Genomic DNA, 23,672 nt, shown 5'->3' with positions numbered 1-23,672 from the left:
TTGCTCCAGAGTCAAAGACGTGTGATTCCTGCAGCCCTGCTACAGAGCCCCTTTCAGGGCAATTCTCTCTCAGAGTCCTTTAATCTGGTTGTTCTGCTTGGCTGAAGTCCTTTGACTGTCACATCTGGAGCAGTGAGGCTGCAGTACTGTGAGAGGATGCTGTGCCTCATTGTTCCTACATTTGAACCGGGATAAGAGCTCAAACATCTGCCAAATCTCTGCTGCTGTCAGATTATTCACAGAAACTACGTTGCTAGATGGATTTTTTTTTTCTGGTTTATGGACATTTCAGACCCTGATCTAGGTTCTACAAATTACTCTGGTGCTCTTGGATGTGTGGCCAAACACATTTTTGCCAGCAATAGCTTACAGACTGGTCTCTCAATTTCTGTGATGCCTGTAGGGGAATTTGGGCAGCCTCAAGTTGTTCTTCTGCTTCATCCAGACACTGAGAGCCTGCTCTGTTCAAAAGCTTTCCAGTAGCACTGGCAAACTGAGTGCTGTTGCACACATTACAGCATGGGTTTCCCTCCCTTTTCAAGGGATGACCAGGCTTGAGTGGGCACATGCTGGGTCACACAGCAGTATGCAGACATAGAGCAGTGAGTCCCGGGCTGTAGCATGTTCCTGTGCTTAAATGTTGACACATTATGAAGAGAATGTAAGATTCAAAGAAAAAAAATCAAATTAGGCTTGTAGTTCTTGTTCATTGCTGGAAAATCTGAAGTACGTTAAATGGCATTATTACTGTGCCCATATTGCAGTTGCTGTTTAAATCGGCTTTATGGGTTGAGCCTCTTAGCGTGGAGTTAGGGTAGATTAGCAGCATTTTCAGTCATTTCACGAACCAGGAAAGAGAAACACAGCAGTGTACCCATGATCATGCAAGACTGAGAAGTCAAAGCCAGGTCTTTTCTTTCCTTGATGCCGTGCCACACAGAGCTGTCACTGAGTTCAGTTTATTAGTTCAGAAGCAATCGAACAGTGTTCTGCTAATAACATGGATACAGGAGGGGGACAAACATGCTGTGTAGATTTTTTGATGGATGGATTCCCATTGTGATTATCTTTTATAGTCTCAACATACAGAATCTACCTTTGTGAGCACTAAGTGGGGAATTGAGTAGTAAAGAATTGAGACCTCAGACACGAGAAATGAAGAATATGGGCAGTTCTTCAGTGGAAGTGTGAAGTCTTTTATAGGAAAGATAAATATGATGGATAACTGATGCAGTTCAAAAGTACTGGCTTGTTTCTAAATTAACCAACACATAAGTAGACCTACTTTTATCTCTTTTAAATTTATTCTTTTATTATCTTGGTTTGGAACCAGAAGCCCAATCTGATGTTTTTCATCTAACATTCCTGTTGAATCCATATGGATCAATTATCATTATCAAGAGCATTATGTTGGTACTAAAGAGACTGTCTTGCACCTGAAAAATGAACTCTGGAAACCGCCTCCTCAGACTGCAGAATTTGTCTAGCCCAGCTGGACCAGCTCTGTGCAGCAGGGATGCTGAAGACACAGGGGCTGTTTGAATACCAGAAAGTTTTTTAGTTGGACCATCTCCATTTTCATAGATGTTGGGAGAATGACTGCACTTTGCATGAGGGCTTGAATCCATGGGAACTGATTAATACTACAAAGTAATGAACTATTGCTGGTGGAAACCCAGTGATCCATTGGCATTAGACCAGCCAGTGTGTGTTTGTAGCACTGCTGTCAGTGCCTTTCATGTCTGGGCTGCTGGGGAGACATTATGGGGCAGAAAACCATAGATTTCACCCATAGGAAACTTTAAAACCCAGCAGCATGTGATTGTTGCAAGAAAGAATCCTGTTTCTATTTATTACAGCCCAGGAACTTTCCATGACCTGAACATCTTTACTCTCCAGGATAATGTCAATACAGTCTTTGGAGAGTCCCCTCCAACGTTTCCTGCTACCTGAAACTCTATTTCTGCATGTTGATATAGAAGGTACCAGGAGATGGTCCTGCAGACTTGTGCTTTATTTGATTCTAAAGCTCCCCCTAAAGCTGCACAGATTCACGCCCAGCAAAGCACTGGTGACATATGGACAGAGACATACTCCTACACTGGCTCTTGTTCTCTTCTCTTGCTTTTTTTGAGGGTGCTGAGGAGGGAAGATAGAGCCCAAAAGTGAGTGACAATGGACTAAGTCAAAACGTAGCAGGCTTTGGGGCTGAGAACTGAAGAAGTTTGATAACAGCATGTGATAGACTAGGTCGGTGGAACATAACAGCATGGCAGAGACCACAGTGGTGGGACGTGAAATGGGAAGCAAAGCACAGATGCTTTGATGTGCTACCAAAGCTTTGTAATACCTTCCCTGCTGAGCTAGAGAAGAGTTTTAATTTGGTGAGTCTAGTCAATGGCATCGTAAGTGCAGTGAAGCAGGAAGGAATCCAGGATAACTTCTCTTTTCAGTTTTACCTGTGCAATTAGGAGTTATGTCACTAAAGTCAGCAAGACAAGTGAATCTGCATAAGCAGAATGAAATCCAGAGTGCATAACATGCATTTGAACAATTTGGCTCTGCTTTGGCTGAAGCAATGTGAAGGAAGAGCATAGTAAATTATTGCTAACACTAGAAAAGGAAATAGAAAAGGAAGTTAAAAGAAAGGAGAGCTCTAAGTATTTTCTTCACTAAGATGACATATAAATATATACAGACGTAATTAGGAGGTTATTTGAAATTTCAAAGCCAACTATCAGCTTCTCACTTTTTCACAATATTTTGTTACAGCCTACTATAAAAAAGGCAGTTAATTAAAACAGATTTATTCATCCAATCATGCAGGTGTTACAAAGAGACACTGTTTCCGGAACCTGGGTATTTCTGTTCAATTTAATGGAAAGTAATAATATCACGTAGGAGGTACCTCTAACAGGCAATATTCATCCCTGTACCTCTGCGTTGGTTTGCTTGGTGTCTTCTCCCTGAGCAGACTGCAAACACTCCCTGAGACATCCCGCATTTTAGGCACGAGGAGGAAGGATTTTCGGTTGCAACGTGGTAGTTGCTTACATTGCTTAGTTAGACTTCGCTGCGTGCCCTCAGGATTTGCAGTCCTGTGCTAATGTAATACATAAAGTAGAGTCACCTTGACTTCGCGTTTATCAGCTTATGCAAGTGCTGACCTTTTGCTGCACCGCAGCAGAAATGTCATTCCTGCTCAGCCTGGCGGTGCAAACAAACAGCTTCGATAACAGATATGGGAGCTGGCTGGCTCCGTGGCTTTGGGAGCATTGTTCTTGTGGAACGAACCAGAGTGGGCAATCTTCTTTTTTCCCCCGGGGAGGGATGGGGGGGGGTGTGTTTGTTTGTTTAAGTGGTCTCACCTTTTTCGGGCTTTAAGGAAGACATACTGGAGGAATGCTGAACGCTTCATGCCAGCTTTCCACTCACTGTCTGTGGCATTACCTGGTGCACTGTTTGATGTGTTTTGGGGCAACTCAAGCTGTGGGATCGTTGGCAGGGGTGAAGCATCCCTGGAGTTATCACTCCCCTCCTTTTCTTTCATAGAATGTTGAAGTCCAGAAAGAAATTTGGGAAATGTGTGGATAGCATTTGATTTTTTTCCACTTGAAAAGTGGAACAAGTCAGTCACTGTCTAACAGTCTGGACTGTCCTGCTAAGGGTTTACAAGGAGCCTTCGTAGCTTTCCTGAAATAATACAAGGGAATTCTTGGAGGAGTCCAGCTTCTTTCACCCAGACCCCTCACTCCTGTAGTTCCCCTTGAAGGTGATGTGTGGTTTCTTGGCTAAGTCAGCAGAGGTTTGGGATTGGCAGTATGATTTGCTGAGCAGGTTTTTTGGCTTCAGAGAGCATCTCACTTACGAGTGGGACACTGTTTGCTTTACCTAACCCAGCGCATTCAGAGTGAGTTTGGGTGCTGCTGTCATTAAAAGCACAACAGAAAACTCGAAACACAAATACTCAAAACACAAAAACTCAAAACACAAATAAAGGGAAACTGGGTAATAATCCTGATATTAAAAAAAAAATCCCCCCCAAACCTATTTCAAGACCTGAAATACACCCTTAGCAAAACATTTTGATTTTGCTAAGGAAAATAAGTCATCCATGACTGAGCGAGGGTGGACTGCTCTATGTCACCTCAGGGATGAAATAAAATCCAGAGTACCAGGAGGAAAAATGAAGACTTGAGGCAGAAAAGCATCTGCAACTTGGAATCCCTCCAAAGTGCATACTGTGAATAAATGGCACTTGGAGGCTCCAGGCCTGGCCTTGAGGAGAGGCACAAGGATTGCTGTGCCATCTTCCCATTGCAGGAGCGTGTGGATAGGAGACAAGCAGCAACGTGAGGGCAAATACAACAGCAGTGGCATGGCTAGTGCAGGGTGTGATGCACAGCAGTGTGCCAGGGTCAGCTGAAAGTGGCACCTTTAAATAATTAAGGTAGAGCTTGGAGAAAAAGCAGGGCAGAGGGAAGAGCTGTAGTCACCATGATAAATATATGGTGGAGCCCATATGGCTTATAGTCCTCATCTTCATCATTCCTCCTCCCCTTGGAAATCCAGAGGCAACCAGTGGGGGAAAAAAACCAAATTTGTGTTCAAGTACCTAATTTCTAACAAACACATGCAGAGGGGACACTTACTAAACTGACATGGAATGAGTTAATTGCAGAAGACTCTGAGTATGTCTTTTAGGAGACAGGAGAAATTTCTGAGTTCACAGGATTGAACTGAGACATTTCAGAGCTGCACTGATTCTCTCTCCAGCTGAAACAGCCTCTTGTAAGGAGAAAGGCTGCCAAAGGAGTGGATGAGTTCCTTGCCTTGGGATCTGTAGGATGAGCAGTGGCAGCAGCATCCCTTGCTCACTGTGGGGAGGAACTTGTGCTCCTGTAGATAGAGCCAAATAGGTGAATAGCTAACTTTGTCACTACCTAAAATCAGGGCATGGCTGATGCCCCTTCATGGGCATGGCTCATGCCTTGTAGTGTTCCATGAAGGCTGGAGAATATGTGGCTGTTTGGCTCAGCTTCTGCAGGCTGCTGGTCTGGCACAAGAGAACAGTCTTTGTGGTTGTCAGAGGCACTAAGGTCTACTCCACTGTGTCTTGATCAGAAATCAGTACAGATGGACCTGAACTGCAACTCTGAAAATAGCTGTGAGAGGAAGGAGCCAGACCTGGGCCAAAGGTATGTGAAGAAAGCACATAGCAAGCAATTGGCCTCGTGGATTTTAGGCAGAATTGAAAAGATGTCTTTACTGGCAGCTAAAAAACAGAATGCAAAGGCTCCTGGAAGTGGGGAGGGGGACAGGAAAGTGTGTGCTGAATCTGTCTTCCCCCTGGAGAGCTGTGCTGGCAAAGGTAATTGGTGGGCAGGGGGTGGAAATCTCAGAGAAGAAGGGGCTGAAGAAGTTGAGGGATGATAGTTAGGCTACAAGCACTGTAATGCTGAACAAAAAGGTATTTCTGGTCCATTATGGCACTTCAGAACACAAAGTGTAGGGAAACCTCAGTATGTTGAGAAGAATTTGGCCCTAGTTCATCACAGTAAAAAATTGTTTTGTTTTGTTTCATTTTGTTTTTTCATGCATACATGCATGAATTACATGGCTGTAATTAGCTACTAAATACAAAACCATTCCTTTAGTGTAGTTACAGAAAGGGACCTGAAAAATGAAGTCTTGAGAAAATAGTGAACCTGAACACTTTTGGTGAATCCAAATTAAGTCCTGTGTGTAATTAAGCATGCAGGGATGAAGGGTAATCCTAAAGAGTCAAAGAATTAATTTTAGATTTGTGACAGAAGCAAAATCAGACTCACTATTTTAATCAGTCACACAGTCTGTCTAGAAAAATCTCAGAATTTGAGGGAAGTCCCAATTTTCTCTTGTGATGATGCATGTAACATGTCCTCCATTGATACTGCTTTTGCTGTCATTTTTGCTGTTCTGCTATGAAAACTCGATTGTGGGTAATAAAATTTAATGGACAATGTTCAAGAATTGAACAGCTAATTAGATGAACAAGGAAATGTGTAAAACTAACCATAGAGCTTGAAATTATGGAACTGTACATGGTCATTATGCCCATTGAAAGAGTAAGTGAAAAAAATTCCCAGGTCTTCATTTAATATCTATGCCAGTTGTTTGTTATACAGCCTGGGTTTAGCCTTTCATATCTGTTTTTTAATCAGACACTTTATCTGCTTTTATATATCTGGAAAGAAGAGTGCTGACAGTATTTTGAAAAAGAGAGTCGTGCAGTGAAATTTATTGAAGCTGGGAAGAAGGCAAAAGATGAATTCTAGAAACAGAATATGTTCCTGTTACAGTAACCAAGCCGGGGCCTCTTGGTGTCCTTACTTGCAGCCACCAGTGATACCCCTAAAACCAAAGGAGAGGAGCAAACAGAAGTGTAGATCTGAAAAACTGCTTCTCCCAAGCTGCACCAGAAGGGCAGTGGAAAAATCCCCAGTTTGCCATGTCCCTGGGACGTGGCTGTCAGATGGTCAAATGCTGCTGCTAAAACTCCCACTTCGAGTCCTGATTGCTTTTCAACCCCAGAGAATTTCTCAGGCACCTCGAGGATTTAACCTACACTTTATTTTGCCATGTGTGACGGAGTATACTTTATAACAGACCCCATTCTGCTGGGAACCACCAGACCCTTCCCATAACTGGCACAAGAAGCCAAAGTCAGGGCAGAGCTGGGGACTAATCTCATTTCCCACACATTAATTGTGCTTGTTATGCCACAGAGCTAATGATGTGTGAGAAACTCGGCTGACGTGGTTATGCTGCTTCTCTGGTCATCCCTGACAGCTTTGTAGGTGTGCAGAAAGCTGAGCCTCAGGTAGCTGTGCAGTGGGGATCTTAGCCTGACACTCCTTCCTCCAGTCAGTGTCAAAAGTCCCCTTTCTCTGGAAACAGCTCCCAGAAGAGAGGATTACATTTTGAACACTGAGTTCACAGCAGGAGGGAGTTCAAGAGTCCAGGACTGGGGTCAGCCTGAGCAAGCAAAAGCTGGGAGTGCCACTCCAGTCTTTGCTCTATAAAGGAACCTATGCCAGGTGAAACAGTGTCCAAATGATGTCTGGCATGTGCAGTGGTCCCTCCAGAAGTTTGCATTGCTACTCAAACTTTGTGTGTTTCCTGTGTTTCAGTGAACACCTTAAACATAGCTCACTTGTACAAAATTTATTCAGTAGGTAGGGCAAAATAGGTGAGGGTGTCTTCAAACATCACCCAAACATGGAGGTACAAAGGATAAATAATGCAAGCTGCTAACTTTCCATCTCCTTCGTGTGTAAGGACTGGAACTGCCACCGGCAGCGATTGTGCCCCAGAATTAACACCTCACTGAGAGGGATGGGACTGTTCAGACCTCTCTGAGCCTTTTGTTCTTTTCTGGGGTGCCTGCTAACTCCTGTAGCTGTCTAAGAAGCAGATACCTGAATTTTCAAATTCTTCACAGTCATTGAGGATGGAAGATTTCAGATGAAAAAGCAAGAGGAAACCAAAAGGAAATGAGGATTTGAATGAACAGTGCCTGTCAGAGGAGACTAGCAGTGCATCATCATTGTACATCTGCTGCTCCAGTGCCTTGTTTGAGTGAAAACATCAGTAGGGAAAACATCAGTAGGGAAGCCTTACTCTCCTCTACAGTTTTCTGCATGTAGTTCAATCAGTGGTTAAGGTGTGGAATGGAATGAGGTTTACTGGCCCTAGATATTCTTTCCAAAGTTGGTAGTGTCTCCTGCTTTGCTTCACCTAGAAAATGAGGGTGATGATACTTTCTATTTTTCAGGGATCCCTAACCAGATGTGCTAGTAGGCAGGGATTTACAGGTGGAGGGCCCTTTGAAAATAGTGCCTGTCTGGTAATATCTGTGCTGTTTGCATTTCTGTCTGTAGCCACAGTTATGACTACATTTAAATAAAATTGTCTAGTGCGTGACATATTTTCTTGGCTGATATTAAGCTCTGTGTGGCACTAATAGAAATGGTCTTGCAGGAAAGAAGCTTCAGCAGGCCTTGGCTGTAAGTAGGCCTGTACAGAAATGCACTTCTCCTCTGCCAAAAGCAGTGTTAAACTGGTGGCTGCTTTATCGGATTGACTCAAAGGGATCCTCTGTCACTACATGTGAACAAGGGTGTTTGATACCTGAGCTGGCATGGTTTAATGGACTGACAAAGCTGTCTTCATGGAGAATGCCAGTGATGCTTCTGCACTGAGCTGACTGAGTGATAACACCCTTTTAGCTTTATAAATAGCAGAGCAGGCAATCCTTGAAGTGTGTGGGCTTGAGCCAGTGTACAAAATGCCACTGTTGCCCTGACCTGCCTGGTACTGGAGCAGAGCACAAAGACATCCTTGCAGTGTAGATCATGCTGTCTTTTTCCTATCCAGGAAAAGGCTTACAGGGAAGGAAGTGCAGTGGCCAGCAGAGAAGATCTGGCACCCCCAAAGCAAGCAGCTGTAGTACTGGAACAGGCCTCCAAGGGCAGTGCTCACAGCCCTGAGCCTGACAGAGTCCAAGAAACATTTGGACAATGTTCTCAGGCACAGGGTGGGATTTTTGGGGTGTTCCTGTGCAGGGACAGGAGTTGGACTACGATGATCTCTGTGAGTCCCTTCCAATTCAGGATGTTCTATGATTCTAGTATTGCCAAGTCCCTGTACTCCAAGGCCCATTTCTCCCCTCTCTGCCCCATACCTCAAATCTGCAAACTTTGGCTTAAAGCTAAGAGATTTTTAAACCTAGAGAATTTGAGACACTTTCTGTCTGGTTTCTGCATCAATGAAGTTCAGTCAGTGACTCACACTCTTTACTTCACACCCTAGAGGCTAGAAACTTTTTTTCCCCCCTCAGAAGAACACATTCTCATGTAATTATTGAACTCCCAAAGCTCAGGGCTGAAAATAAACCCTAGCCAATGTGGCTGGGCTCCCAAGGAAGTGACAAGCGTGGCATGACTGTAATCTAGTCTAGTCGTGCAGGCTGTGAGCAGTTACAAACAGCACAGAACCCTGGGGAAAACTGCTCTCCTGGGGTGACACAGCTCCTTGATACCCTGCTGAGAGTGATGCTGCTTGTGGCCTTCTCCTTGGTGTGGTTTATCCTCATTCTCAATCTTAATGCCAAAAGAGTTGCTTCCAGAGTCACTTTACAGACAGTGCATTGCTGCTCTGTTGGCAGAGATCAGGGTCTTGTGAGCCATCTGTCCTGTAAGAAACAATGCTGCCTCGTCAGGGAGATGGTGGGGACGATATCCTGCAAGTATATCTGTGATTTAGCAGCTCTGTGCAGACATCCAGGGAAGACAGGCACATAAAAAGCACAGCTTTTATCAGGAATGCACAGGTTGGAAGAAACACCAAGCAGCCAAGAACATTCTGCAGGTAGATGTTGTTTGGGTAAATTAAGGAATTAGTCACCTTTCTTCTTCGCAGGTTCAGTGCTCTCTCTTCCTTTTGTTTGCAATAAATCCCAATTTTTATGTATGTCTACAGTGATCTAACCTATGTTTTGTGGAGGAGCCAGGAAAACACAAACCAAGTGATGTTCAGGGAGAGCAGAAGAGCAGTTGGTAAAACTGTGGGTGCATGGAAAGGAGAGGCCACAGCTACTGCCTTGTAGGGACCACACATTGTCTCATGGCTCATTCCTTTGCCAGAATTACAACTGACAGAATCCTGAGAGATGCACGAAGGACAGGAGGGGGACAGAGGTCTGTGGCACCCCAGGAACTTTCAGCAGGTTCCAGACACCAGTTGTGAGGGCTAGCTGGAAGGGAGCAGCAGCAAGGAGCCTTTACAGAGCCTTGGAGGGGGGAGGAAATGAATGTCAAGAGAGGAAAAGAAAACTGGTAGAGACAGCTGTGATAATTACCGCCTTGGGGGTGATTTTCATTAACCTGCAAGATCTTCTTCTCAACAGAGATCAGACTGAAAAGGAGAAAGTGAGGCTGTGTCAGAAGAAACCTGAGAGGGAGAGGGAGGAGGGAGAAAGGGAAGACACAATGTCCTCTCAAGAGAATCTAGTAGAGAAAAAGTAATGCCCTGTACTGGTCTGTGGGTCCAACAGTGAAGACAGACCCAGGGGCAAGGTATTTGTTAACTGTTTTCTTTTTAAGGTTTGAAAAACATTAATAGTTTAAGTAGTTTATTATTCATTAGCATAATTAGGAATACATAAGTCTAAACTCACTGAAAACAGAATTAACAAATTAACAGGTGCAGGAATTTGGAAGCAAGAGGTTTGGGAAAACAGAGCTTGAAAATTTCAGCATTAAGTAGAGCAGTGAAATTGTGCCAAGCCTTATTTATGGATTTGTGCATTTCCTTTGCATAGGTCTACTCCTGTAGCCAGAGGAATAGAGCTCAATTTAAACATGAACCCCCTGCAGTTATACTGTAGCTGAGCCTAAAACCCAGAGCATACAAAATAAAATTCCTCTGAAGAAAAATTGATGAGCCTCACCTTGGATGTCTGAGATGTCTTGAATGAACACTTAACTGAACAGGGAAGCAAACTGCAAAATTAAAACCCAAAGAAAATGGGAGAAAATTTTAGAATAGTATTTTGATGGAAGAATGTAAATAAAGAAAAAAGCAGCAACATTAAGGTATACCGTAGACAAGGGCTCGGGGAGGAAAAACAAGCATCCTATGCCCATCTAAGATGTTCCCCTTAGAAAGACCAAGAACTGATTTCCAAGATTATGTCCTGCAGGTTTTTCAGTATGTGACAGAGTAGCTCTGTGGGATATTTAAAATAAGGTTTTCCCTAGTAAGGTAGGACATTTCTAGTTTTTATCATCAGTTCTTGTACAACCTTTCGTGGGAGAGAACTGCTGCCCTCCATCAGGGCATGGGTCCCAGGAGAGGGGGGTCACTGCTGTGAGTTTGGGAAAGGGCACCAGAGGGCTTCCACTGTCAGATTATGGGGCAGAAGGATGTCTGCAAACGTCAGACGTGAGCCCAGGGAAGAGAGACCACAGTACTGCTGTTAACCACTGTGGCTGCCTGGATGGTGAGGGGCAGGTGTGGGCAAAACTCCTGCTTGGCTCTCTTTTTACAGGAGGCAGGAGGAGGGCAGGGGAAGAGCATTTCCCATCCCTGCAAAGGGGCTCAGTGACACAACTTCCCTGGAGCACTCTGACTCCAGACCACTCTGGCATTGAGGTGCCTCAACAGGCACCAAAGATCTGTTACACCTATTAAGCTATATGTATATAATATATATGTGTATCTGTATTTCTGGGTGGTTCTGGCTGCTTGTCACTTGCTGTCACAAAAGGATGAAACCAGTAACTTCAGTTTGCTGCGTATTTCCAGTCCACACGACAAGAGGATGAGTGCTGTTCATCCTTTTAAAAGTACTTTTAGATCTGTGGCTGAACAGCCACGTAAGAGCTGGGTGTTGTTGGGAGCCAAAGGGCACAAAGCAAGTATGCAACAATTAAGAAATAACATGGTTGCTCCTGCAAATCACTCCTACAAATCTCTGACCCAAATCTCTGATTTTATAGGAATGATCTGGAGGTTGAACAGGCAAGTTTTATGCTGGAGATATTATTCAGGAACCTTTTTAGGGCATTAATAGAAGCAAATATCTGATTCTCTGCGTTTCTTCACTTACAAGAAATATAACAGTGTTACTCCTCTTCCAGGTTGCTTTATGTCTGTGCAGCATTTTTTGATGTCTTTTGGATTTGCCTGCTTAACACTCTTGAGAACATTTTTCCACTTTAAATGACTGTGTTTTTATTGCCTGCAGCCCTTCTGCAGGCCTTCAAAAACTGTCCAGTCTGCAGTTCTAGGCTCTTTCCTGAGCTATCTTAATGAATTAAGATTTGCTTTTGCTTCTTTATTTTATCTGCAGACTATTCTGTTTATTATCATTGTCAGGAGAAGCTCCCTCCCACATTCTTTCTATGAAGATTTCTTTTTACTGTATGGCATTTCCACCTCTCCATAAAATATCTTGCTATACTGCACAGCCAAGGCAGTTGTTTTGTCGAGGGACCATCTCTGCAGAGATAGCAGTGAAGAATGGTAGGACCAGGGCTGACTTATGCAAAACCATGACTGAGACAAACTGTGATTGCCCTGCCACTGCAATCTGTAATGCTTAGTCTCCATCATTTTAAAATACATGCGGCAAAACCTTTTACTTACAGACATGTTTCTCCTTCTCAGCTCTACAACCATCCAGGTGGCTCAGACTACAGGATTTGCTGGTGGCATGCTGGAACTAGACAGGGTTCAACCTCGTGGGGAAGCTGCATAGAGAGGGGACTGTGTCCTACATCAGCTGGAGCTGATGCAAGAGAGACAATCCCCCCATGCCAGGTTGGAGGTGGTGAAGGAGAGGATAATGTCCCCACAAGAAGCTGTGCTGTATTCAGATCAGCTATCTGTTCTAGCTACTTCAAATATTTGGATTTTTCAGATTTTTCTTCCTCTGCCTGGAAGCCCCTAAAAAAACCTTTCCTTCTCCTGTTAAGGTTTTAGAAAGGAGAGAAGTCTGAAACCTTGCTCCCTTTCTGTGGAGTGCAGGCATACAAGTGTCACTGCCAGGCACCAGCACCCCCATGGGAGCAGAGCAGCTGGTACTCTCCTTTTGGTCCCATTTGTGAAAATGACTGCAAAATGCACGTGGTGTGCTCCCTGCCTATGGGGCATGGGTTCCTTGTCTTCCTGTCCCCAGTATTCTGCATATGCAACGAATTTGGGTTTTAATTCCTCCATATTTACCATGGTTCGGAATTTAACTCAGGGAAACAGAATTCATGGTCTTGCATGTTTTCATCTCTGCTTCAACAGCTACAGCAGCCAGAGATTACAAGCACAGGCACGGAAGCAGTGGACACAGAGCCCGGAGATGATAATGATGCCATGCTACATTAGTGCTGCATTAGCAGATAAGACAACAGGATGGAATGCTTGACAGTATTTCTCAGTTCAGTTGACATCTCTTTTTTGTTATTAGATGGTGGAAAATGAATAGATAGCCCATCTCAAAAAAGTAGGGGACAGAGCAATGACGTCAGACAGACAAAATGAGCTTTCTGTTCTGCCTGCTTTTGCAAAGATACGTACTATGAATATATTCCGAGGTTGTTTGGTTTTTTTTAAGCTCCTCACAATGGTACATTTTTATTTATTGTCAGCTGCACGATGGCTGTGTGGAAAGAAGTGGGACAATTGCAAGCTGTAGATACTTCACTGTAATAGTAGCTAAAAGTACATGCAGCAGCCATTCCATCACCATTTTAATAACTTCAACAGTTTTAGTAGCCGAGACTGATTTTTGTTGAAGGAATGCTGAAGTATTCCAGGGATGGTTCAATACTCCCCCCTCCTTTTGTCTCACAAATAGGAGCTTTGCAATTGGCTCAACACCAGAGGTTTTTGCTGTTATCCTTCCCGTTAAGACATGCTGGAAGCTGTGTCTTGCTTTCAGGACAGATGAAATCAAATCTGAGATACCTACACCCTGCAAAGAGCCCTGTGGCAGAGCTGGAGATAGACAAGGATGTTGCATACCCTGATCCCAAGGATGACTCTTGGCCCATGTTCTGCATGGCTGTTTGGGCTGTGTGTGAGACACAACGACAAGGAGCGGATGTCCTGTATATTATTATTGTCAGGTGAGAATATTGAGAGACCAAAAGTGTTGTTTTTCCCCACTTTCATGATTCAGATCTTGGTAGAAGCACTGAATTTTGTGCATCTCCTGTCCTAGGCAGTGCTGAAAATGAAAGTGAGCGTTACCAACTAACATGTGTCTGTGTGAAGCCACACAACCTCTTAAATCACACTATCTCTCAATCCATCCCAAAATCCAGGTGCTTAGTGCAGAGCACTGCTTGCAGGCTCAGTTCTCAGCCTCTCTCCGTCCTGGCAGGACAGGGAACAGAAAGGATCTCTTGTAATTTTGGCCGTCCTAGGAATGGATCAGATCCACACTGCTCTAGCCCTAGAGTGCATTGTCTGCTTCCAGAAGCTACAACTGCCCATCCCAGCGCTGTTCCTAGAGGAGACATCAGCTAAAGAAGATGGTCTTTCTAAGCCTTACATCCAAAACAATGTGATTACTCACTGATTTCTGAGTGTTACACAGGACAAACATCATGAGGCAGGGCTGCAGTGGCTTTCAAAGTGAGATTTAAATCTGTTTTGTGACTTATATACTTTGATCTCGTAGAGAGGTTTGGAATGTACTCTAGGTGGAGGGATAGTCCAAACTATCCCTTTTTTGGCTTCTCAGAAGTGCCGGTGGATTGGTGCCTCTCATCCAAATGGTTTTTCCAGCCCTACATTCCCGACTTTGGGCCAGAGCCCTTCACAGTTGGCCCTGAACTGCCTTACAAGCTACATTGCATCTTAGTGATTTGAATCCATGCCCTTGTCTCATTTACAACTTACTGCAGGTTGTCTGTGTGTCAGCATCAGGATGCTGTGAGATGAAGGCTCCTGCCTCACACAGCCTGAACTCTGCTGCCTCTGCAGATTGGAACTAGCCTGGCATTTTTCAGGCAGGAGAAGGGCAGTGCTGCTACTCCAGTGCTTTCATAAAGCATCGGCATTTGCCTTATAGCAGCACCAAAGAGTCTGCACCAATGGTCTGGAACTTTGCTCCTGAACAAATGCGGGATCCTGATGAAGTGATAAAGTGTTTGAACAAGTGAAAAATTGCTGTGGATATTTCAAAGAGGCAAAACTCACTGTGCTGGGCCCTGTCCAGTACCTACCAAACACTTCTCAGTATTATGCATCACCCTCAAGGAGAAGAGGGGGAAAACACACCAACAGACACTGTGGCTAAACCAGAGACATGTCAGTCATCCCTGAAAGAAACAGTGGAAGTGGAAGTCAACTCATTTAATAGGGTATGAAGAATATGCCCCTGTTCCCACCAGGAGTGAGTGAGTGGGAGCTGTGTGAGGCTGAGTTACCGGCTGGGGTTAAACAGGACAACAGACCAGGATGCCTGAGTAGAGGGGATGAGGCTCACCAAGACCCTGCCCTCCTGAGTTGCATTTCTGGCCTAACCTGAAATAGAGCCAAGACCAGTCAGTCCCCTGCACTAGGCTGTCCCAGCCAAAAATTACCACAGGAGAAGTGCTGGTTGTGTCTGAGTCCAGTGGCTCAGCTCCACTCTGCCTGCAGTGTATCCTCACCCACCAGGGAACAGGCCTTCAGGGAGGGGAAAGGGGACTCTGGCACCCCTTCCCATGCAGGACTGACCTGCAGAGCTGTGCATCCCAAAGCACCATGGCCCTGCTGGAGGAGCTGGCGGGAGGGATGCAGCCAGACACCCCTCTGTGGGGATCTGTCTGCATCCCTCCCCTCTGCCCTGGACCACTTTGCAGCTCCTGATGGCACATCCCCTCTGGAACCTGTGAGAACAAGCTGCCCTTCACACACTGGCACTCTGCTGCCAAAAAGGGCTTAATCCTGGGCCTTGACTGAAACTGAAGTCTAGGGAGATGCAGGATGCACTGTTGCTTCAACAGTTTGGTAACAGGCAGGTCCTGCGCCTTTGGTTCTTTCCTTTGGGTGCACTGATAACTCCTCTGACTGCACTGCAGGGCAGGGTGCCTGCTTTGAGTCTGTTTTTTATTACAGAGCTGCTCTCCCCGTGTCCAGCCCAGCTGGCTGAGGAGTCTGGCTGACATTTCAGCATCGTTAACACCCCATCAGTGCAGTGTGAAACGTGCCTGCAGGCCAGCACTGGGGAAGTGTCCATCTGGAATCTGTCCCTGATGTGGATCTAAATAACATGAGAGCCTATCCCTGGACATTTGGGAAGCTCTGCTGTGGGAAGAGGAGGCTTGTGGGAGTCCTAAGCATTTGAGGCTTCTGGTCTGGTCTAGCTGTTGGTATCCCAAACTCTCTGTCCATGAATTATGCTGTGGCTGGTGAAGGAGATGTAGAGGAGGATACCCTATTGCAAAGGGAGCTTGCTCATCTTTGACCAGAAGGAGCCTCACTGCCTTGCAAGATGAAACAAAGCTGAAGCTTTCAGCAAGGAGCATATACATATGTATATATAAGCATAGATATACACACATATATGTATCCCATGTGTGGTTGGTCTTGACTCATCAATTGATTATGCAGCGGAAGAGACGTGTACCAAAGAGCTGGCCTTTCCAAATCAGACATATATATCTTTGATTATTGTCACCCTCCTCGGGAAGTTAAGAATTGCAGAGCTGGGACTTGAGTCAAATTGTGACATTTTGAGTTACTGGCAAAGAATTTTCTTTCGGCTTCTGTAAATTTTATAATCTGAAGTTCGAGGTTGTCTTCTTTTGCAAACACTGCTTGGATTAGAGGGTTATGTGCCACACCACAAGGCCTATGGGGCCTCTGGTGGTCTAGTGGTTAGGGTGCAGGACTCTCACTGCTGCGACCCGGGTTCGATTCCCAGCCCCCCGGGCAGATGGAGCTCGTTAGCCCTGTGAGGCAATCCATCTAAGAGAAGGTCACTCTAAACAAACCTACATCCTGAGACCCTCACTGAGACCCTCACTGAGTCTCTCAGTCCTGAGACCCTCACTGCCACTGTCCAAGCTTGCTTGGCCCTGGCAGATGAACCTCAGGATTAAAGGGTGGGCTCAGTTCAGCGCACGCTGTGTCTCACCTAAAAAATCCACTGCGCAGGCTCGAAGGGTTAATGACCTTTCCCAAATCTTCGCTCGCAAAGACTGGCCATTATATACAAGGCCTATATGGATTCTTACCTATGCCTGAGGTGATGAGGAGTGCAAATTTTTCTCTGCATATTTTAAGGACATATCCTCCAATGTGAATCATGAATGACTGCAGCCTTGCATTTGTACCACATATGCTATTAGTCTCTCCCTTTTGCTCATCTTGGGCAGTGAAACTGGATTACTCATCCCTGATTTTATTAGCTGTTGGTTTCTCATTTTTTGTGTTGTACTACAGCCCTACAAGCTTTGGAAAGCACTTATTCCAGGGAATGATATATCTTATATAACTTATAAGCTGAATATGAACTTCCTGAGATCATCAGGCCTTTGCTAAATGGAATTTGCACAGCCATAGGCACCAGAAAGTCATTACAATTTTATGATTTTCAAATACTTCTGAGGTTGTGTGTTTGTTCAGTCATGGGTCTTTTTGCATTTAAAAGCATCAGAAAAAATTTCTGCTTCTGGTGGTGTGATGCAGAGACATCATGAGAAGCAATGAGACTTAGGGTTGTAATCTGGTTCCCACCGAACCAGAAAAATCAATTTTCTGGAACAAGAGGGTATCTTTGGAGAAGAAAAGGAATTGCAAAAGGTTACAAAGTCAGTTTTATTTCCTCATACTGTGCTTAGCCAGGCATTATTAGTAAATAAGATCTAGAGCACTTAAAAGAAGGATCCAATCACAGATTCAATTGGTCCATTAGCTACATGTAATATTATTTACCTAAGTGGCCCTTCTGGACCATTTCATAACTCAGGTTTATAACCTTTTCTTAAAAAGATCAGCAGTACTGAGCACGCAGTGTGTGAACACGATGAAAGAGGCCATTTTCACAGTTATGGGCCATGATTTCCAGACCTGGAGTCCAGATTAGAATTGTAAAATGAGGAAAATACTGTGTCTGAAATACAAAAAGGGACAAATAGCCACAGAAAGAAGGAAGGAAGCAGTTAAGCAAGATGGGTTGCAAAGGATCAGTTCTTTTATTGAGCTGATACAACTAGAAAGTGCAGGTGGGTTTTACAGCACATAAACCCTTCTGCAGATCCGACAGAGAAGATGTAGTGACATTTAAAGCCACACAAAGAGTTTTGCCAACATGTGTCAGAGTGAATCTCCAGTGGGAGGGAACAACCAGCCGCTCTGTGCAGCTTGGCAGATGGGGGGGTTTGTTGTCTGCTCTAATGTGTGATGTGAGTTGGCTGCTCGTACAGAGTCCCATCAAGTGGGAAAGGTAACTCTTTTCTATTGATCTTGTGTTCAAGATCCGTGTTTGATTAGTTCCTCAGGTTGTCAGATGCTCACACCAGCTCAGAGCAGGGAGTTCTGATAGCTAAATTCTGTACCAGTACGAGTCTCTGCTGCTCTCATTACAGAGGGAACTCAGCCATCAGGAGCAATGGTACTTTTCCACCTCTGAGTCAGCAGCATGAAAAGTCAGACGATGATAAAAGCAAATAAAATCCAGGAAGGTCCTATTTTATAATGAGCCTAGAGATACATGGATATAAACTGGCACTGGCTCATTCCTTTACAGTTATCCCTTTTAATACAGGTCCTTCTGATTCCCATGAGACAGTGGCACGTGGGAGCATGTTGTGCATGTAAGGTGGAGTGGCTCAGCTGCTAACAGATCCTAAAAAAATTTGTAGTGACAACTCATGGAATTTTTAGTGGCAAAAGGCAGTGCTGTTGAGTGCCCTTTGCCTGCCTGTCTTCATTAACCATCTCTCTAACTAATGGCTGCTACTCACTGCTTCTCCCCTGCTCTTCTTTGTCCTTGCCCCCTCCTCACTGCTGCTTGCCCATTGCTCAGGCTGCCCCCCCGGCCTTTGCCTGTGTCGCCACATAACTCTCCAGACTCTGCAATTTTCATCATGTTCTCTCTCTAACAAGAGAATGAGAAAAGAAAGCTCATTTTTTCCCTTTCCCCCTTGGTGTTGAAGCGGTCACTGGTTCAGCTGGGCATGATACATGAGTGTGATGAGCTGATCATTTGGTACTGAGTTGTGCTAGAGAGTGGGAGACTCGCAGGGGTGTTGAGCACAGTGCAGTGTCTTGGAGAGTGCTGATGGCAGATGTCATACAGATGGTGGCAGGTATAAAGCCACTTCTTTATTTTCAGCCAAAGCCATTGTTTCCAACCCTTGACTTAAGTAATACCATTCCCTTGTGGTTGTAACATCTCCATCCCACAAGTCCAGTCCAAAAGCAGGCAGCAGGAGATTCCAACAAACCTGCCTGTGGCAGCTGTGACTCTTCAGAGTGAAAGCCCTGTTGGTGTAGGGGATAGATAGGTCTGAAGCGAGTGGTGAAAGATGCAGAGAAATTTTTGCAGTGATAGAAAAACCATTTGAAGTTATTAGACAAAGTAATGTGGCCAGAAACCTTCCTTTTCCAAGCCAGACAAGCTGTTTCTGCCAGGTATGGCTGCTTTTTAGGGGCTAAAACTCTGATTTCTGTGTCAGGCAACACAGAAGTGGTGTCAGGCTGAAATGGCTCGGAGATTTAGATTTATAGTTCAGGGAGAAGGACATCCCAGCTGGAGAGTGGTGATAGAGTCCAAATTGAGTGTGAAGTCCTCTTCCTGTATCTTTTGTAGTTTATTATGTTTATTATAGTTCTCTTGTTTCTCTATACCTGTTTGTGCTGCAGGTATCACCATTGCATTAGCCAGTCATTGAATACTGTCTGAGGTGTCTCCAATCAGGCATAGACTGGAAATACTTTCTTTGCCCCAAATATTAACTCAAGTAGCAGAAAATGCCTCTCTGTGAAGATAATGCATATGGAAAACATGCATTTTCAGGCTGTCTGCACAGATTCCAAAATTTTAATGTTTCTATTTTTGCTACCTTTTAACAACATCATTGCTGCTTCTCTCTGGGCAGCACCTATGTATTGCCTACCCCTTCTCTTCCCTGGATTTCATCAATATTTTTGTCATTTTTTAACTGTTAAGCCAGACACATGACCAGTGGTCTGGGGTCTACCAGCATTGTCTGCTTCACCAAGAGATGCTGCCTCTGGGAGACTGGTGGTATTGAGAAGCAACAGCTAGAGCAGGGATCCTTGTGCTTGTTCATTCCATCCACAGGTTTGACTCATGCTCTAATAGACAATCCCGAAGGTGAACGACATCAGGTTTGGAAGATTCATCTGTAATTGTGCTGGATCTCTGGCTGAGGGGCAGCTCAACAGCAAAAGGTTTTGCTGAAATCTTCCGTGTAATCCAGGCAGGGTGTTTTGGGGTTTTTTTTGATACTGCATGCTCTCATTTACAAACCCAGTTAGCAGCACGTGTTTGTTAGGCTATGCAGTGTTGGCATGTGAAGAATTCAGGAAAATCATTCAGGAAAATCAATCATCAGTCTTTCCTGTTTAGTTTCATTGCAGCTTCTTATGTGCTTGAAGTATTTACAAAATGCTTTCTTGGACTGGGGTTGTACTGGGAGATGAGATTCCACTGAGGAGTTAAGATATCTGAAGCTTTCTTTTCTTTCTGCAAAACTGTTGGAAAGGAAAGGGATTCAGTTCTGGCATGATGTTTCATAAGGTGACATTTGTTATAACTCATTGCAAATGTTACTCACCATCTACAAAGTGTTCAATTAAACTGAAGAGCAGTGAAAAATTCCACTTTAGTAGCTGCACTTATTACCAGAATCCCTCAGGTTTTTTGGAGCCAACATATTCCCCCTGGAGACTTCTACGCAGTGACTACTGTCCCCTGTGACCAGTCCTGCTGATTGGTGTTCCCTGCTCCCATCAGCCAGATTGTCACACTTGGACAAAATTTCCCTTCCCCTTTGGGTTTATCCTTACTTTCCCAAAGATCTCTTTGGTCATTAGTTGTTAGCAGACCTGTGCTTCATCCTTTTGTGTCCTGTTAATATCTCAGTGGGAATTAGCTGGACCCCTCATAAATAACATTTTCAAAAACAAAATTTGAAAGTGACCTGTGATCCTCCATCCTTTTGAAAATCAGAGTCGTTGGTTATTGAAACTTGAAGCTTCTGAGTCACTGTGATTGTTCCTTAGTTCTAAAAGCTTTAGTGGCATAATGTTTCCATAGAAAATAAGCCAATATATTTATAGTTTCTATTCAGATTATAGTCCTTCTGCCTCAAATGCCTTTGTGTGTGTCTTGAGATTGAAACGTCGGATTCTATGATTCTGTATGTGCAGAGACATGTGTGAGCAATATGGGAGTAACTCTGGGTATGTAACAAACAAACTTTTCTTGCACTTGTAGGAAACTGGGATACTGAGTGAGCACATTTTCTGAGATGCCAAACTGGCTGTTACAGATCTCTGGCTCCCCAGGAAGTTCGCAGATGCAGCTTTGCTGTGTGCTACAGCCACCCACTGTTTTGCAGTGTCAGCTGGGCTGGAGCTCAGATCCACCCACTCCCACCGTACCAGGCCCATTACTCTGGAGCTGAAGGCAAAATGCAAATGTATGTGCTCTGTGGAACACGGCTTCCCTACGGCAGGAGGCGATGGAAACGAGAACCCATGGCCTTGCGCTCCCAATTCCCCATCAGAACCACAGGAACCTCCCTTTTTCCCTGGATAGGGCACTAAAATGGAACAAAACTCTGGCTAATTTGCTGCAGGAAGCCATTGAGCTTTGTGCAAGGAGATAGAACAAGCAGTCCAATTAGTTATAGCTGCTGGTGTCCCCTGGTCCTGACTTGGTGTCGTTTATCAATGCCCAACAGAGGTAGATAAGCCCAGCTCCTTTTTTCCTTACCTGTGAATACCTGTCGAGCCCATGTTTCCTATTACTCCAGTTACCTGTTAGGCTCTTAAGGAACCATAATTCATTCAGTTTGCTGTGCTTGTTCCAGGGCACAATTTACTTCTTGTTTTCCTAGACCTAAAAACAACATCACAGCCTTTGGAGAGCAAGGGTGGGGGCTTTCTACATCAGCCTGTCTTTAGGTCCTATTTATAAATGAGGAGAGTGAGAAAATATGTTTAAAAACATTCAAGCTTTAAAAATAAAACTGCGACCTAGTCAAAGAGTAAACATTAAGGAAAAATAAAGACCTATTTTAAGAGATGGAAGCAGAGAAGAAGCAGCAAAAATATTCAAAATGAATCTATTACTGTAAATAGGAGGGCGTAAACCAGCAGCTTCTATCACTGACAGTTCAGAGATGCTGAGGACCTGCACCATCAGTGAAAAAGGAGGAATTGAAAAAAATATTGAGTGGAAAATAAAGCAAAGATGAGAAATCCACCTATTTGTACGTGTGATAGGTTATCCATAAACAAGATCGTGCTTCCGACCAGATAAAAGAAATCAATGGCACAGTGCTTAAGTGAGATTAAAAAATACACTGAGCGTCTGTCACTCTACATTCCTCTCCTGAGCAGTGGTGTCAGAAAGCCCTTTAATGTGGGGTTGCTCAGGGAGTGTTATGGTCACCATGTTGAGAATAAAACGTCTTAAAAAGGGATCGGAAGCTTTTACCGTGATGGACCTTTGGAAGTTTGTCCCCTCTGTGTCTGTTTTGTCACTTATATGCGGTTCTTCTCCAGCACAGGTTGCCCAGTCACTATGAACAATGGCCCAGCTATACTACAAAAAGGTAAATTACTCACCATACAGAGACCGGATCCCGCTACAGATCGTGCGGGCAGAGGCAGAGCTGTCGGCGGAGGAGAAAGCCTACCTCAGTGCTGTGGAGAAGGGGGACTATGCCAGCGTGAAACATGCCCTGCAAGAGGCAGAGATCTACTACAACATCAACATCAACTGTATGGATCCTCTCGGTCGCAGTGCCCTTTTAATAGCCATAGAGAATGAAAACCTGGAGATCATGGAGCTGCTGCTGAGCCACAGCGTGTACGTGGGCGACGCGCTGCTCTACGCGATACGCAAAGAGGTGGTGGGAGCTGTGGAGCTGCTGCTGAACTACAGGAAGCCGAGCGGTGAAAAACAGGTTAGTTTAGTGTTCCTGTTCGGTTTTAAGCTATTATCCCGTGTTAGGAGAGTGGTAGTGCACAGAGAGGTGCAGTGCAGCACTCGTAAAGCACAGTCCTTGGTGCGGGTCCGCTGCTTTAAATGCCCAGAGCAGACGTGGGCAGTCCAGTTTGGATGTTTATTTTCCAGTCTGAACAAACATCTTCTGTGTGACTTAAACACTCAGCATTTTCTGTTTCACTCAGTGTTCTTTCCAGCCCTACAGTGTTTGTGGACATACTGATTTACAGGTTGATTTATAGATGAGTACTTTCTAAAGGAATTTGTGGCTTTCTGAAATTACATTACAGTCCGTAAATGTGAACTATTGCCATGCTGTTTACTGATATTAAGTGGAATTGCTTTTCATAAGTAAATTCTGAAAGCACACATGCTTATAAATAACTAAAAGCAAGCAAAAGTCTGCTAGGTTTCAGTCCTTTGCTGTAGTGCAGACATACCATCTTGGTCTCCCTCTCCAGGGAGCTCTAGGGAAGAAATTCTGAGGCAGAACATAACGTTACAGCAAGAGCTAAGCTGATGTATAGCTGAGCAATGAACAACTGACTTGTAGGAAGGATCCTTAGCTACAAAGCCATTCCTAAGTTACATAAGGATCTTTGTGAAAATCCTGTCACTTCAAGTGTGACATATCACACTACCCCAACTGTGTTTTCTGGTTTTCTTCTTGTTGTTTGTAAATATTCCTGCCCATAACTGGAATAAGTTAAGTACGTTACTGACCACTGACAATTTTTTGCATATTCACTGCTTTAGAAAGGAACATCCAAAACTTGGGTAATCCTTATATATCGAGTCTCCTTTTGTAGGCAACACATCCCCCTGTGTGCGAAGGAAGAAAATTATTAATACCAGTCAATCATAGAAGAAAACATTTTCAATGGACAGGCCCCTTAGTACATAGTTTTTCAATAGTCATTTTGTGTAGCCA

General features: G+C 44.3%; 1 protein-coding gene across 1 annotated transcript in view; it reads left to right on the top strand.

Moving 5' to 3' along the window:
- Positions 1–2,295: 2,295 nt before the first annotated feature.
- The window catches only part of TRPC5 (transient receptor potential cation channel subfamily C member 5), a 93,133-nt gene continuing 71,756 nt past the window's right edge, over positions 2,296–23,672 (top strand). The window contains exons 1-2 of the mRNA XM_017819611.1: positions 2,296–2,384; positions 22,302–22,700. Coding sequence (XP_017675100.1) covers positions 22,323–22,700 — 378 coding nt within the window. The 5' untranslated portion in view covers positions 2,296–2,384; positions 22,302–22,322. The remainder of the gene's footprint in view (positions 2,385–22,301; positions 22,701–23,672) is intronic.

Source organism: Lepidothrix coronata, unplaced genomic scaffold, assembly GCF_001604755.1.
Source record: "Lepidothrix coronata isolate B3197 unplaced genomic scaffold, Lepidothrix_coronata-1.0 Scaffold2, whole genome shotgun sequence".
Taxonomy (NCBI): domain Eukaryota; kingdom Metazoa; phylum Chordata; class Aves; order Passeriformes; family Pipridae; genus Lepidothrix; species Lepidothrix coronata.
This window is presented reverse-complemented; position numbering and strand designations above follow the sequence as displayed.